This window comes from Acomys minous, assembly GCF_964271855.1.
Source record: "Acomys minous genome assembly, chromosome: 5".
NCBI classification, from domain to species: domain Eukaryota; kingdom Metazoa; phylum Chordata; class Mammalia; order Rodentia; family Muridae; genus Acomys; species Acomys minous.
The window spans coordinates 103,639,006-103,652,712 of record NC_140494.1 but is presented as its reverse complement, the minus strand read 5'-3'; the positions used below and the strand labels follow the sequence as shown (position 1 = coordinate 103,652,712).

General features: G+C 52.0%; 1 protein-coding gene across 1 annotated transcript; it reads right to left on the bottom strand.

Annotated features, from left to right (window-relative positions):
- Positions 1-535: 535 nt before the first annotated feature.
- LOC311598445 (uncharacterized protein) lies at positions 536-12,228 on the bottom strand (the record flags this gene model as incomplete). The annotated part of the gene is made up of 4 exons (XM_084783487.1): positions 536-709; positions 9,984-10,079; positions 10,885-10,960; positions 12,143-12,228. 4 exons carry the CDS (start codon positions 12,226-12,228, stop codon positions 536-538), a joined length of 432 nt encoding a protein of 143 aa, XP_084639613.1.
- Positions 12,229-13,707: the final 1,479 nt, after the last annotated feature.

Genomic DNA, 13,707 nt, shown 5'->3' with positions numbered 1-13,707 from the left:
GATAGGAGACTACCCCAGCCTTGAGGCTCTCAACATCATGTCTGGTATAAACAGGTGTTTGATGACAGTTCATTGGATTGAACTCTTCAGTTGGACTGATGGAGGTCAAAGACAAACGTGAGCATCCAGCCCTGGTACTGGGGACCCCTTGGTAAGAAAGAAAGATGCAACATCTAGGTATCTGGAGAGGGCTCAGGGGCCATCTATATCTGTGATGCCAGGAGTGAGCCACCTTACATGGAAATGAGGGTCACTGGGGCATGAGGGAGTGCCAGAGGTCACTGGGTCCACCCTTCTCTCTTCACAGGCTCAGGGAGAGGGGAGGCAGCATGCGTCACTTCAAATCTTGGAGGCTGGTGGTAGGAGCAGGTCTACATCCCAGGCCTCTGGGATCTTGGTCCTCCTACTTCACCTGGCTCCTGCCCCCTCCCAACTGCTGGGACCCAGCTCTGCCCACCCCAGTCCACCATGCAGCAGGGCACTGTGCTGTCAGGAGGGGAGAAGAGCCATCGCAGAGCAGGAGGGTGCTGGCAGGTCATACCTGTTGTCCCGAGCTGGGCGCTCGGTGCTCAGGTGGGCTCAGTTGGATGGTGGCATACTCCACAGCTTCCCCAGGTCCCAGCACAGTGGTCTGTGACCCTGGTACACGTTCCAGGGCTGAGGTGTCCAGCTCCGCATAGTGGACGTCACTGTCATTTAAGCAAGAACTCTGGGTATTGAGCAGAGGGTGGAAGGGGACAGACCCAGGTTGCAGGGTGTGCATGCATGTATGTGTGCGTGCGTGTGCATGTGCATTTGTGTGTGTGTGTGTGTGTGTGTGTGTGTGTGTGTGTGTGTGTGTGTGTTAGGAGTGGAGGGAGGAATGGAGAATTGGGCACAAGAAGGGGGGTCAGAAAAGCAATCCATTAGTGACAACAGAAAGCTAAGGTGTAGAGAGATGTTTTATGAGAACAGGCCAGAAGGCATTTATATGCTCTGTTAAATGTGTATGTGTCCCTTTAGACCTGCAGTTCTCAATCTCTGGGTCGAGACCTCTCTAGCGGTCAAATGACCCTTTCACAGGAGTCACATATCAGATATCCTGCATATCAGATATTTACATTATGATTCATAACAGTAGCAACAATGAGAATAACTTTATGGTTGGGGGTTGCCACAACATGAGGAACTGTGTTAAAGGGTCCCAGCATTAGAAAGGTTGAGAACTGGAGCCAGGCGAGGTGGCGCACACCTTTAATTCCAGCACTCAGGAGGCAGAGGCAGGTGGATCACGGTTAGTTCACGGCCAGCCTGGTCTACAAACTGAGTCCAGGTCTGCCAAGGCTACACAGAGAGGCCCTGTCTCAACAAAACAAAACAAAACAAAACAAAACAAAACAAAACAACCCCCTCCACCCCACCCCACCCCCGGGAAGGGCTGGAGAGATGGCTCAGCAGTTAAGAGCACTGGCTGCTCTTCCAGAGGACCCGGGTTCAATTCCCAGCACTCACATGGCAGCTCACAACTGTCTGTAACTTTGAGATATGACACCCTTACACAGACATACACACAGGCAAAACATCAATGTATTAAAATTATTTAATTATGTTTTTAAAATTAATTATTTTTTTTAAAAAAAGGTTGAGAACTGCCACCTTAGATGCCGGATGCAAGTGGGAAGAGTCCATGGGTTTCCTCATCCTATTGTTCTGGGCTCTGAGGGGGTGATTTAGATCTACCCTCTTATTTTTCAGAGGGAAGAGAGGGGGCTCTGATGTGCCTGAGGTCATGGAAGTTTGCAACAAGATGTTTGCAGAAGCAGAGTCAGAGCACCTGCCTTCGGATTTGAGCTGAACCACTTGCTATGACTTGCCAGGCAGATTGTTCAACTCATCCAAACTCAGTTTTTCATTTGTGACATGGAGACATAAAATTTATGAGCATTATCACTCTCGTTAGAGCCCAAGGCTCCCCTCCCATCTTGGGCTATTTGCAGCAGTGCTTTACTTGGGCTCTTGGTTTGATGTGGAAATTACCAGGAGTAGCTGAAAGGCAGACGCCCACCCCATCCCGGCTGACAGCTCAGCACTGGAACCCTGCCAAGCCCCTTTTTCCCAGGCCTCAGTTTCCTTTCCAATGTGAGGGTGGCCTGACCATCTGAGGTCTCTCTGGCTCTTATCTTTGGCTCTTTCTTCACAGCTGCCACCTCCTCCAAGACTCGGTGCCAATCTTTGGGCAGATAGACAGAATGCCCTGCCCCTCCCCCATCAGGAGGGCAGGAGACAGGGAATAGGATTAGGGTTCCATGCAATTGGAGGGCACCCCTCCTAGGCCGTGTCTACTCTTCTTGGGTCATCTGAGCAGCAGGCCAGGCCTTGCTTGTCCTGGTTTTGCTTGCCCTCCGGTAAAGCCCGGGTGGAGCCTGAGGTCAGGGACGTGGCGGAGCTAAAATTAGTGTAATTAATTTCTGATTTGTCACAAGCAAAAGTCACACCCTGGCACCTTCTTCTGCAGCCTCCTGTCCTTCCAGGGCCTGGCTGGAGTTGGGGGGAGGGGGGAGGGGGCAGGTTGTATATCTCTTCCAGAAGACAAGAGCCCTTGCAGGGAGTTGGCCAGAGACAGAAGGAAAGGGAAGGGGCTGGACTGACAGGCAGTCCGGGTCCTCCCTATGAACACCAGGGGTCCAGAGGGTAGCTGTGTGTGGGTAAGACAAACGAAGGCAAACAGAGACGTGTGCATGCAGCAGTCTTAAGGAGCAGGGAGCATGGTGGAGCCGAGAATGACTGTGTACTGACACGGTGTGGGGCCGTCCTGCTGACGCAAGGACTGGACATGTGGAGAGCACCCTCATTTTACATCCCCTCAGTACAAGAGGCCTGGGTCTGGGGTTCCACTGAATGGAATGCCAGGGGTGTCTGGGGGACTACCCAGGCTCCATAGAGTCCACCAAGATGTGTTCTGGCAACTTCTCTGTAGTTCTTTCCCAGTGCTGCCATCAAAAGGTGGCCACTGTGGCTGTGACCGCAGGGATGCAGGAGATTGAAGGTGAGGTGCTGGCTGAGGTGGTTTGGGAACACCCTACTTAGGTAAGCAGAGGGAAGAGGGATGTTCATTTTATAGATTTCAAGGATAGGGGCTGCCCTGGGAGCCCTCAGTACGTTACCTAAAAAAGCTTCAATAAAATCTCCCAGAGGCAGACGGAAAGCTGTGACCAGTGGTCCCTGCTGGGTAATGCCAGGGGCAACCAAAGGAAACAGGCACAGAGGGTGGGATGGAGATTTGGTCTGGTGGCCTCTCTGCCGGATAGCTAGGACTCTTCCTGCCCCAGCAGAAAGTAGGGCAAAGGTGTGGTGATGCCCATCTGTCATCCTAGAACTTGGGGGGGGGGGCAGAGGCAGGGGGCCAACCTGGTCTACATAAGGAGTTTCCAGCCAGTCGGAGATACAGAATGGCACTTTGTCTCCAAAAGCCAAAGGAACAAACAAGTCCCTCACAACAAACAAACAAAAAAACAAATGGGTCAGTAAGATGGCTGCGTAGGTAAAAGCATTTGTTGTGCAATTCTGATGGCCTGATTTTATCCCTGGGACTGACTCCTGAAAGTTGTCCTCCTACCCTACTCAACCATATTATAAAGAAATTTAAAACAAACTAATAAACCCCGCCCCCTTCTCTCCCCCATAGCCTTTGCTATGATGTGAGTTCGAGGTCAGCCTAGGCTAAAGGAGACCCTGTCTCAACAAACAATCAACTCCCCCAAAAGAAAAAGGAACGAAACAGGGCACAGAGTCCCTAGCACAAGGTGGCAGCCTAGTCACTGAATATTTCACTAGTGGTGACCTGAGAGAATGTGTTGGTGAAGGGACCCCCTGAGATACAACCAGGCATGAAGCAGATGCGGGGAAAAATGACAGCAGAGGTGGCTTATTATGAAGCCATGTGGACACTGATTCATGAATAGTGAGCCATCACCAGGAAAGCTCAGCGTGAGACCCCATCTCTTCATAACTTCCTAGGAGGCCCTTCTCTGGCAGTGGGGAGGATTCAGCTGAAAGGCAGGACCTGGGTGCGGGGCTTGCTGTAATGAGGTATGGACCCAGACAACCCTAACCTAGCCTAAAATGAATGGACAGAGGTCCTGAAACTGTATCCCCACAGCAGGCAGAGGCGGCCCCTTTTCCCTATTAAGAGCTACTACTGCTGGGCGCCCTGCTGCTCCGTACCTCAGTACCTCAGAGGCTTCTTTGCGAAGCATAAACCCTGGCTGCAGGCTGGTAATCAGGAATAGAGCCTCACATGACCCAGCTCGGAACATGCTGGACCTGACTGAGAAGGAAAAATTATACCCTGGCGTAAGGAATTAGCCGGCAGGCACGGCAGAAGCCAGATGAATACTCCTAGGTTAGATTTAATTTCATTTTTACAGAGTCTCTTTGGTAGCTCCGACTCTTTGACTTCCGACTCTATGGCCCTGTCTCATCCGGCTGAGGGGCTGGGATTGCTGGAGTATGCTACCTCCTTTGCCTATAAGTTGGATTTTGAGGATTCTGATCCAGTGGCCCAGGAGAAGAATCAAATAAACAGGACACTGACATTTTCTCAGAACCTGGGATTTGACACCTTGGATCTTTGCTATGATCTGAGTCTGAAATGTTCTCCACAGACTCATCCGTTTGAGTACTTGGTCCTTAGCGGAAGGAATTTTGTTTGTATTTTTTATTTTTGTTTTGTTTTTTTCTCAAGACAGGGTTTCTCTGTGTAGCCCTGGCTGTCCTGGAACTTGCTCTGTAGACCAGGCTGGCCTCAAACTCATAGAGATCTACCTGCCTCTGGAGGGCTGGGACTAAAGGCGTGTGCCATCACCGCTAGGCTTTTTTTTTTTTTAAGTATTACTAGGAGTGTGTCACTGAGGGTGGGCTTTGAAGGTTATTCCTGCTTGGGGTTCTTCTTTCTGCCTCCTGGTTGGTCATGCAATTAGAGCACACCATCACCATGTTTATCCTGCCATGATGGCCTCTACCCTCTGGCTTGGTAAACCAAGACAGACCTTCCTCCCTTAACTTGCTTCTGTGCGCGTTATTTTGTAACATGACAAGATCTGCGACTGACAGACAGCAGAGAATAGGGAATGCCACCGCCAGGGCTGTGGTCTGTGCTCCACACAGGAGTGTAGTGTTGGGACTGACATACTAACGCCACGTTGGCTTCTTGGCCTGTGGGAGAAGAGCCAAGTGGAAATCACCACAGATGCAACCCGTGAGGCGAGGTAGGCCGGGGATGGGGGGGCGGGGGAGAGGGAGGAGCTGTGAGGTGTCACCCTTAAAGACCCAAAGGATGCAGGCAGATGCTCCCTATCTTTGGTCTCCTTACTCTGTCAGTCTAGCTTCTGCGGAAACCAGCAGGCTCTACAGAGAGATGGCTGATGCCATGATTTGAAGGTCAGTGTCCTCTGGTTCTCATGCTGGGATCCCAAGGTGAGATGTCCCCAGCCGGGGCCTCGAGGAGACGAGTGGGAACTCACCCACCTTTCCGCTTTGCAAGGGCAGCACGAGAGCTCGCTGTCTGGGGAACAGAACGTGGTGCCCGATGAACACTAAATCTCTCCAGTGCCAGCCGAAGGACCAGCTTGGGAGCAAAGCCAGCTTGGGAGCAAAGCCAGCTTGGGAGCAGTTACACTTAAAAACGGCTTTTGAATTAGATGTATGGATATGCGCATGCGCGCTGGCGCTTGTGTGGAGGTCGGGGCGGGGGATTGGGGGTGGGGGGAACTTATGGAAGTCCGTTTTTTCTCTCCAACATGCGGGTCCCAGGGAGGAGACTCAAGTCATCAGTCTTGGAGGCAAGCGCCTTTATCTGCTGAGCCATCTCTCCAGCTGTTTATCAGTACTTTGAAAAGCCTCTAAATGGGGCTGTGTCCTTTACAGGAAGAGTGCATAAGTCCAAGAACCAAAGTACAAAGGCCAGCAGGAGCAAATTCCACAGCTCCCAGTACCCAGTGGAGGGAATTCTGTGTTTCCATCCCTGTGCTTGGGGCTCTGCAAGGCTGCCGGTCCTATTGCGCCAGTAGCTGAGGCTGCTGCCTGGCCACTAGAACTCCCTGTATTTAGGATCTAGCGCGCAAGGTTGGTAGGGTAATTGATCCACAGGAGGAGGCCAGCTGCAGCTATCTGATGAAGACAAGGAATGTTTAGATCCTACACTTGATCTCGTTGACACGTCTTCTGGTCTGACTGGGAACTGAGACAAACAAAACGCCTGGGTGAGAGGGTCGGGCTTAACACAGATCCTGGGCCCTGAGGAGATGGCTTAATGAAAGGAGCTAAAGGACACAGGAGGAAGAAAGTGACCTAAGGGCGGTGAGACTTGCCTGTAACCCCATGCCTGGAAGATAGAGGCAGGAGGATCAAGGCTTTAAGGTCTTTGTTTGGTTTGTTTTGTTTGGAGACAGGGTTTCACTGTGTAGCCCTGGCTGTCCTGGGCCCCCTTTGTAGACTAGGCTGGCCTCGAGCTCATAGTGATCCGCCTGCCTCTGCCTCCCTTAGTGCTGGGACTAAACGCGTGTGCCACCTTGCTGGCTTAAGGACTTACTTAGCAACGTTTCAAGTATGAGACTAGCCTGGGCAACACAAGACTCTTCTGATAAAAACAGACACAATGAAACCAAACAAACGAAAATAAAGAGAAAAAAAGGAGAAGGTAACACCAGTTGTGAGCCTAAGGTCCTCCATAGCAACAGGGCTCCATCTCTTCGGAAGAGGTAACTTGGGTATCCTGGACATGCCTGTGGTCTCGGGATGCTATAGCAGTTGGCTGTGCCCTACCTGTGCTGAGGCCACCCATGGCCCAGGCTGCTCTGTCTATTCATCAGCGAGGATTGGTCAAAGCGGGTGGATTTCCGTGGGACGGCCATGATGAACTAAGTGTTTTCTATTGCCTGAGATTTCCCAGGTGATTCTCCTCTGTCCCCCCTATCCTTTCATAGGCAATAAGACAGCCTTCTGGTCAAAACTGCCCTCTCTGCTCCTGAGTCTTTCAGAGCTGCCCCCCGAGTGACTCCCACATGTCTGATTTCGCTCTGTGACATCTGCTTCTTGGGGGACTGGAGTTGACATAGTGGCTTCCAAACCCCAAGGCCACTGAGTAGCACCTTAAGTTTCTAGCCTGGCCTGTCTGCTCACAAGGCTGAGGAGAGAGGACTCTCTCTCTTTAAAGATAGGGCTGCCCCTCTTTTCCCCCTCTTCTGGACCTTATGGATCTCATGGGGTCCTCCCTAAGAGCTAACCTAGAGCTGTGCAGCTTTCCAGTAGTGCCTGGATAAACTCCCAGCAGGCATGCAGGGGGGTGTTGTCACAGCCTGGGTTAGCATCTTGGGTACAGCACGGATCTGCCTCACACAGAGAGGAGAACGTGGGTCCACTCAGGTTAGGGCTACTGAGCTTGTCTGGCCCTTAAGGTGCTAGCCCTCAGGCTCCCTGAAGTCTTCCTGGCCTCTCTGGAGCTTTGCCTCAGTGAATAGCGAACGTTGCCTGCCTCCCTCTCTCACCACTTGTTGAGGAGAATTGATGACCACATCAATAATGTGACTTGTATACAAGCTGCACGGACAACAAACCCGAGTACTGGGGATAAATCCTTTCCTGGCCAGTAATTGCTCTGTAAGGCAAAAGGAATTACACTTTTCCTGGGAACAATGATGGAGCCTCCCACAGTGCCAGACTCTCTTTCCCCTGGAGACCTGTGCACACTACCCCACTGGCCATTCTTTTCAGCCCCTAGCCACCCAGATGTCCTTGTTAGACTGCCTCTGGCTCACGCAGGACACAGGGTGAAGCCATCTCCTGGTCTCATCTGCCTGTGACTGGTGGGTAGAGGCGGCTTCTTCTGCTTTTGGTCCCTGGAAACTCTTGAATGGATAAATTTACAGAGCAGCGGTTCTCAACCTGTGGGTCGCGACCCCCTTGGGGTTGCATATCAGATATTCCCATTATAATTCATACCAGTGGCAAAAATTACAGTTATGAAGTAGCGACAAAATAATCTTCTAGTCGGGGGTCCCCACAACACGAGGAACTGTTTTTAAAAGGGCCGCAGCCATTTAGAAAGGTTGCGAGCCGCTGCGCCAGAGGATTCTGGGAGTCTAGCTAAAGCCGAGCTGGAAGAGAAGGGCAGGCTGCTCAGGAGGAGGGGGCCTAGAGCCATGAATATGGGGTGTGGTGCTTAGTGGGGAGAAGGGGAAAGGACTGTGCAGCAGGGCCTGAGGGATAGGTGCTGTCCTTGATTGGGAACTGCAGGGTAAGGTCTGGCTCCTCCTGAGTCCCCAGGGAAGCCTGTGCCTGCTAGGCGGAAGGGGCAGCTGGCAGAGAACAAGACAGAAAGAAGGTCGTGGTGGGGATTAGGGCCAGGCGCAGCTGTCTCCTTACATCACCGCGATTATTACGGTGAGCCTTGGCCCGCTCTACAGGGGATCCCGCTCTACCCACAACTTCCCAAATTGCGAACTTCCATCATCTCTTCTCCCTGTGCCACAGCTTTGGCTCCTCCTCCCTTTATTTGCCCCCACACTTCAGTTTCCAGGTTGAGGGAGATGGATAGTTTTGCAGATCTTGGAAGGGGAGTGGCTTGCTTGTCTGAAGATGGGGGGAAGGGGCTTCTCCACTCTTAGCTCAGCCACCTTGCCGCTCTTACTTTAAACCTTGCAGGCAGACAGGCAGACAGTAGACCTGGATCCTTCTGCACCAGACAGAAGCTCCAGGACCTACCCTAGTTCCCGTGACTTCCCTTCTCTCCCTCCATGTCTGGGGGTCGTGCTGGCTGCTGTACACGCAGCACCAAAAGCGGGGTCCCAAGGGCCTGGAAGGAGGAGTGAGCTGTGCTGTCTGCAACTGCTCACTGGGTGGTCTCGGTCAAGGCTGTTAAGTCCACTGAGCCTCAGTTCCCCAACTTATCCAGTAAATATCAACAGGGCTCCTGGTTTGGATTGTTGTGAGATTAAATGAAATAGTGTTTGTGGAACAACTGGCAAGGGGCCTGGGGCCCAGCCAGAGCTCTGCAGTGCCTCTGTGATTCCTTCTGAGGGGAGCTGGCAGGGCCATGCTATGCAGCCTCCAGTGGGGGTGTGAGTGGTACCGGGGTTGTTCTCTGAGGAGTCAGCTTCATGTCAGTTCTTGGCTGACCAGCTGGTGGTCTTTTGGACCCCCTCATTGGATCAGAAGGCGGAGGCTGAGTTGTTCTTCTGGGTGCAGTCCCCCCAAAGGAGAATGTGTCTGTCCTGGGGCCAGGATTTGGCACCTAAGTTGGGCCTTCACTGGCACTTCCAGCTAAGAGGGAGGATAGCAGTGCTGAGGAGACAAAGGCATGACTTGGCTACCCATGCCAGGAGAGAGGGTGTTATCTTTGGGCCCAGGCGCTCTGGCCTGGGTCTCTGAGCTGGCACCATATGGGTAACCACCTCCAGTTCCCAAGCCTTCTGAAAGGAGCCGGCCGTGGGCAGAGGTAGCAGCCCATTCAAGTGGTGCTGGCTCTTTGAGCAGTTGGGAGTGAGGCCAGGAGAAAGGGGCACGAGGGAGCTTTCTGGTTGTTGTTAGAGCCTGGAGGCTTGGGTGCAGGGTATAGAGCTCCGGCTGGGGCTTGGGGGAGTGAGAACTGGGCATCAGGCTACGGTTGGCTTTCTTGGATGTCTTACCTTCCCTCTGGTAGATAGGATGCTGCAGCACCCTTCTGCCCAGGGTCACTGAAATGGGGGTCCTCCTTCTCCCCATCCCTCTGAAGAATCCCCCCTCTGTCTTCTCCCCTCCCTTCCGTCTTCTTCCCTCCCCTTTCCTCCTTCCTGGGGGGGCTTGAACCTTGGGCCTTTTGAATGCTAAGTATTCTGTGCAAGCACTCTACCAGTTGAGCTATGTCCCCAGCCCAGCCGCTCACTCTTTTCCCTGGCTTTTCTCTCTAAGGCAGCTAGGTTCTGGGGGAGCTGGGCTGTGGCACTGCCCTAGGTTTTAGCCATCCTTACCAAGGGTCGGTAGGTTGGGGAGACCCCCAGGTCATAGTAGGGGGGCTGTAGAGGCAGATCTTCTTCACGTTTTTCCTCCAGTTCTAGGTGGAGACCCTGAAAAGGAAAGAGGGAGCTGCACAGATCACTCCACACCCTGGTCCAGGTGAGGTGACCCTATCTGTCCTGGAGGTTGGTGGGGATGTCCCACCCCACCCCATCCCATGTTCACCCTAGTGGTGATTGGTTCAGAGGTGATAATGACACCCTGACAGGAGCCAGTACAGGCACATCACCTCACAACTGCTCTTTGGATTTTGTTTTTCATTTTGTTTTTGAGACAATCTCATGTGGCTGTCCACGTTGCTATGTAGCCAAGGCTCGTCTTGAATGCTCTCTTCATTTAATTTTTGCCCCCCTCCCAACTCTCTTTCTCTCTTTAAAAACAGGGTCTCACCATGTAGCCTGGATGTCCTGGAACTCACAGAGACCTGCTTGTCCTACCTCCTGAGTGCTGGGATTAAAGGTTTGGGTCATCATGCCTGGCTTGGTCTTGAACTCACGATCATCCTGCCTCCAAGTCCAGAACGTACTATCTTACTTAGTCTATTTGGAGCTGGGCATTGAACCCCAGGCTTCGTGTGTGCTATGGAGGCACTCTATCAACTGAACTACATCTCCATGGATGGTTGAGAGGCAGTGAGAGGTTCCTCTGAGGGCTCTGGCCAGGACAGCCTGAGCATGTCACTTCTGGTTGGGCGGGGGAGCAAGAGAAGGCTTTGACCTAACCTGGGAGGACTGACTCATGAAGGCACCATACTCTCTTAGGGAGGATTCCCTCCCTGAGGTTAGCTCTCGTTCTCTGCCCCCAGTTCCTGTCTCCACAGGCCAGGGATTTTACCCTGTGCTGCCCTAGGCCCACCTGAATGTCCTCCAGTGCAAGCTGGCTCTGCCCTTCTGGAGGTGGCTCCGGCTTCTGGGAGGGGGACAGGTTCATTCTGGAGGAACAGGATGAAGGTGAGTTTAGCATAGCCTCAAATGGGGATGGGGGACCACCTCTGTCCCTGTCAGGATACCTGAACATTACTGTCCCAAGAGCCCTGAGCTCTGCTCTCTAACAGACCCCGGTAGCCAGAATCTGAGACGAGGCTACTCAGCAGAGGGAGCAGAGGCTAAGGGTGGCTGACCTGTCCATCCTTCCCAGGTGTCCTTGCTATAGTCCAGCTCAGTCTACCTTGGACGGTGTAGGAATCCTGTGAGTCTCAGGCTTTCTAGCTTCCAGCAACAGTGAGACCTCCAGAGGCCACACCCAGGGCCAGGGGAAGGAGAACACAGGGACAAAGTATGGGGCACAGGCCATCTGAGCCATCACAATAAATCATATTTAATGCAGTATTTTTCAAATGAAAGATAATGCAGAAATCCATGATGAACAAAATAACATTTTTTTTAAGTAAAGAGAGGATCAGTAATAGCATGCTGAGCCATATTGGAGCCTGAGGCAAAGGGGAGAAACCAGTCATTCTAATTCTGTCTCTATTTAAAATGATAGTTTGTTCATCCTAGATTTTTTTTTACATCGATTTTAATGTAAAAAAAATTTGTATTCAAGCTTAGCATGAGGGTTGAGGCAGAAGAATAGTTTGGGCCCATAAATCTGAGGTTAGCTTGAGCAACACAGTGAGACACTATCTGAAATTGTAATAATAATAATAATAATAATAATAATAATAATAATAATAATAATAAATGAATTAAAATGTTATTGATGGTGACAAATAGAGTTTTGGGCTCCTTCATAAACTTCATAAACTTTACACCTCAGTGGTCCCTGTCTCCCAGTTGGTCCAGTGGTTCTCAATCTGTGGGTCACAACCCCCTTGGGGGGGGTCACATATCAGATATCCTGTAGGTCAGATATTTATATTACAATTCACAACAGTAACGAAGTACCAGCAAAATAATTTGTTATGAACGTTGAGGACCCCTGAGCTAGAGGGAGGTCAGACTAATAGTTATAGTAGCTCCTTTTGGCCATGGTTTTCCTCACTGTAAATTGCGCACTTACTTTGAGCTGCTGCGGAGCACCTGACCGCCTGACCCCTCTGCAAGGACAAGTGCTTGCTAGGAGTTTAAGGGCCATAGGGGCTGGCAAGGGAGGCAAGCTTGTCCACACTCACCCATTGATGCCAGTTCCTAACTGGTTCTTCTGCTGCCAGTGGTACAGAAGGAAGACAGCCAGAGTCATACCGAGGATAAGGACCATGGCCAGTGCACCCCCAAAAAGCCTGGCTGTATACTTCCTGGTCCCCCCTGGGGGAGGGGCTTTTCTGGAATCAACAGACCAGGAAGAGAAAGAGGGGGAGGGAGGGAGGAAGGAAGGGACAGAGAGAGAGAGAGAGAGACAGAGAGAGACAGAGACAGAGACAGAGAAAGAGACAGAGGCAGAGACAGAGAGACAGAGACAGAGAGAGAGAGAGACAGAGAGAGACAGAGAGACAGAGAGAGACAGAGAGAGAGAGAGTAGTTAGTTAGTTAGTTAGTTATGAGCTAGGGAGAGTCAGCAAGGCTAGCAAAACCCAGAAATTAATAGGCAGACCCCAGGCAGGAGTTCCCCGCTGCACTCTGGTCCAGGAGGGTGGTTGCCAGCTTAAGTCAAGAGGTCAGAATCTTTCCCAGAGCTGTCACTCTAGTCCAAGTCCTTGCTTCCATCCAGATCTAGGGCATGGAGATGGGGGGGGGGCATCCAGGCTTGGCTGAGGGTGCTCAGAGGTGGGGTCTCCACCCCCTCATTCCATTTCTGGCCCTGCAGGGGAGATCCCTGACAAGGAGTTTAATTCCTTCCCCTCCCCACCCAATTAACCAAGCAAATGAGCTAATTGGAGCTCTGCCCTCACAGCTCTGGAGGGGACAGGATCCTGGGGGGAAGAAGGCTAGGAGATTAGATAGGGAAAGGGCGCCTGGAGGCTCCTGAGGGAACCCTAGTCCCTTCAGTCAGGAGGGGTTAAAATCACAGAGGCCTGTAGTCTAAGATGAGGGGCTGACTGTGCCTCCTGTCTGGGCTGGGGTGTGGGTGTGGCCCCTCTCAATTTGCCCTGTGCTGGGTATGCCACGTCTCTGGGCCTTGGAAAGAAAAAGGCCTGGGATGTGCTGGGACGTGGGGATCTAGGTCGCAGTCTGTGATGAGCCACCAGCCCACCCTGCAGCCAAGAGTACAAGCGGCTTTCTGGCTCTGCAGATTTGTCATCTGAAGACCCCCCCGAAGGTACCAAGTCCTTGCCCCCCACTGTGCTGGACTCCATGTCCCACCTCTGATCTTTTCAGCACCTCTGGGAGGAAGAGACTGAGGAGCCAGTCCTATGGAGTCCTTCCTCCGTTTCCTCCCCTCCACCGTATTATCCCTAATTAAACATGGAGAGGACCTGAATAGAGATGCTAAATTGCAGTTTGCAATAAACATCATGTAGCCAATTTTCCTAAAGTGGATTTGACGAGCGTCTCCCTTCCCACTCCCCCAGTCCCAAATGCTGTGAAGAAGAGGAGGAGGGGGACTGTCTGGCAGGTACCTCAGCACGGCCTGGCTTTCATAGACCCTGTGGCCTCCTCTTTGTTCTAGCTTCTGGTATTCAGAGGACAGTCTCTCCACAATGGCTCCACCCAGCCCTAGGCAGCTTCATCCATACACAGCTGCTGGCCTGTGGCTCCATCGGGAGGGTTGTGTTTGCTGAAGGGAGGCCTTGCATGG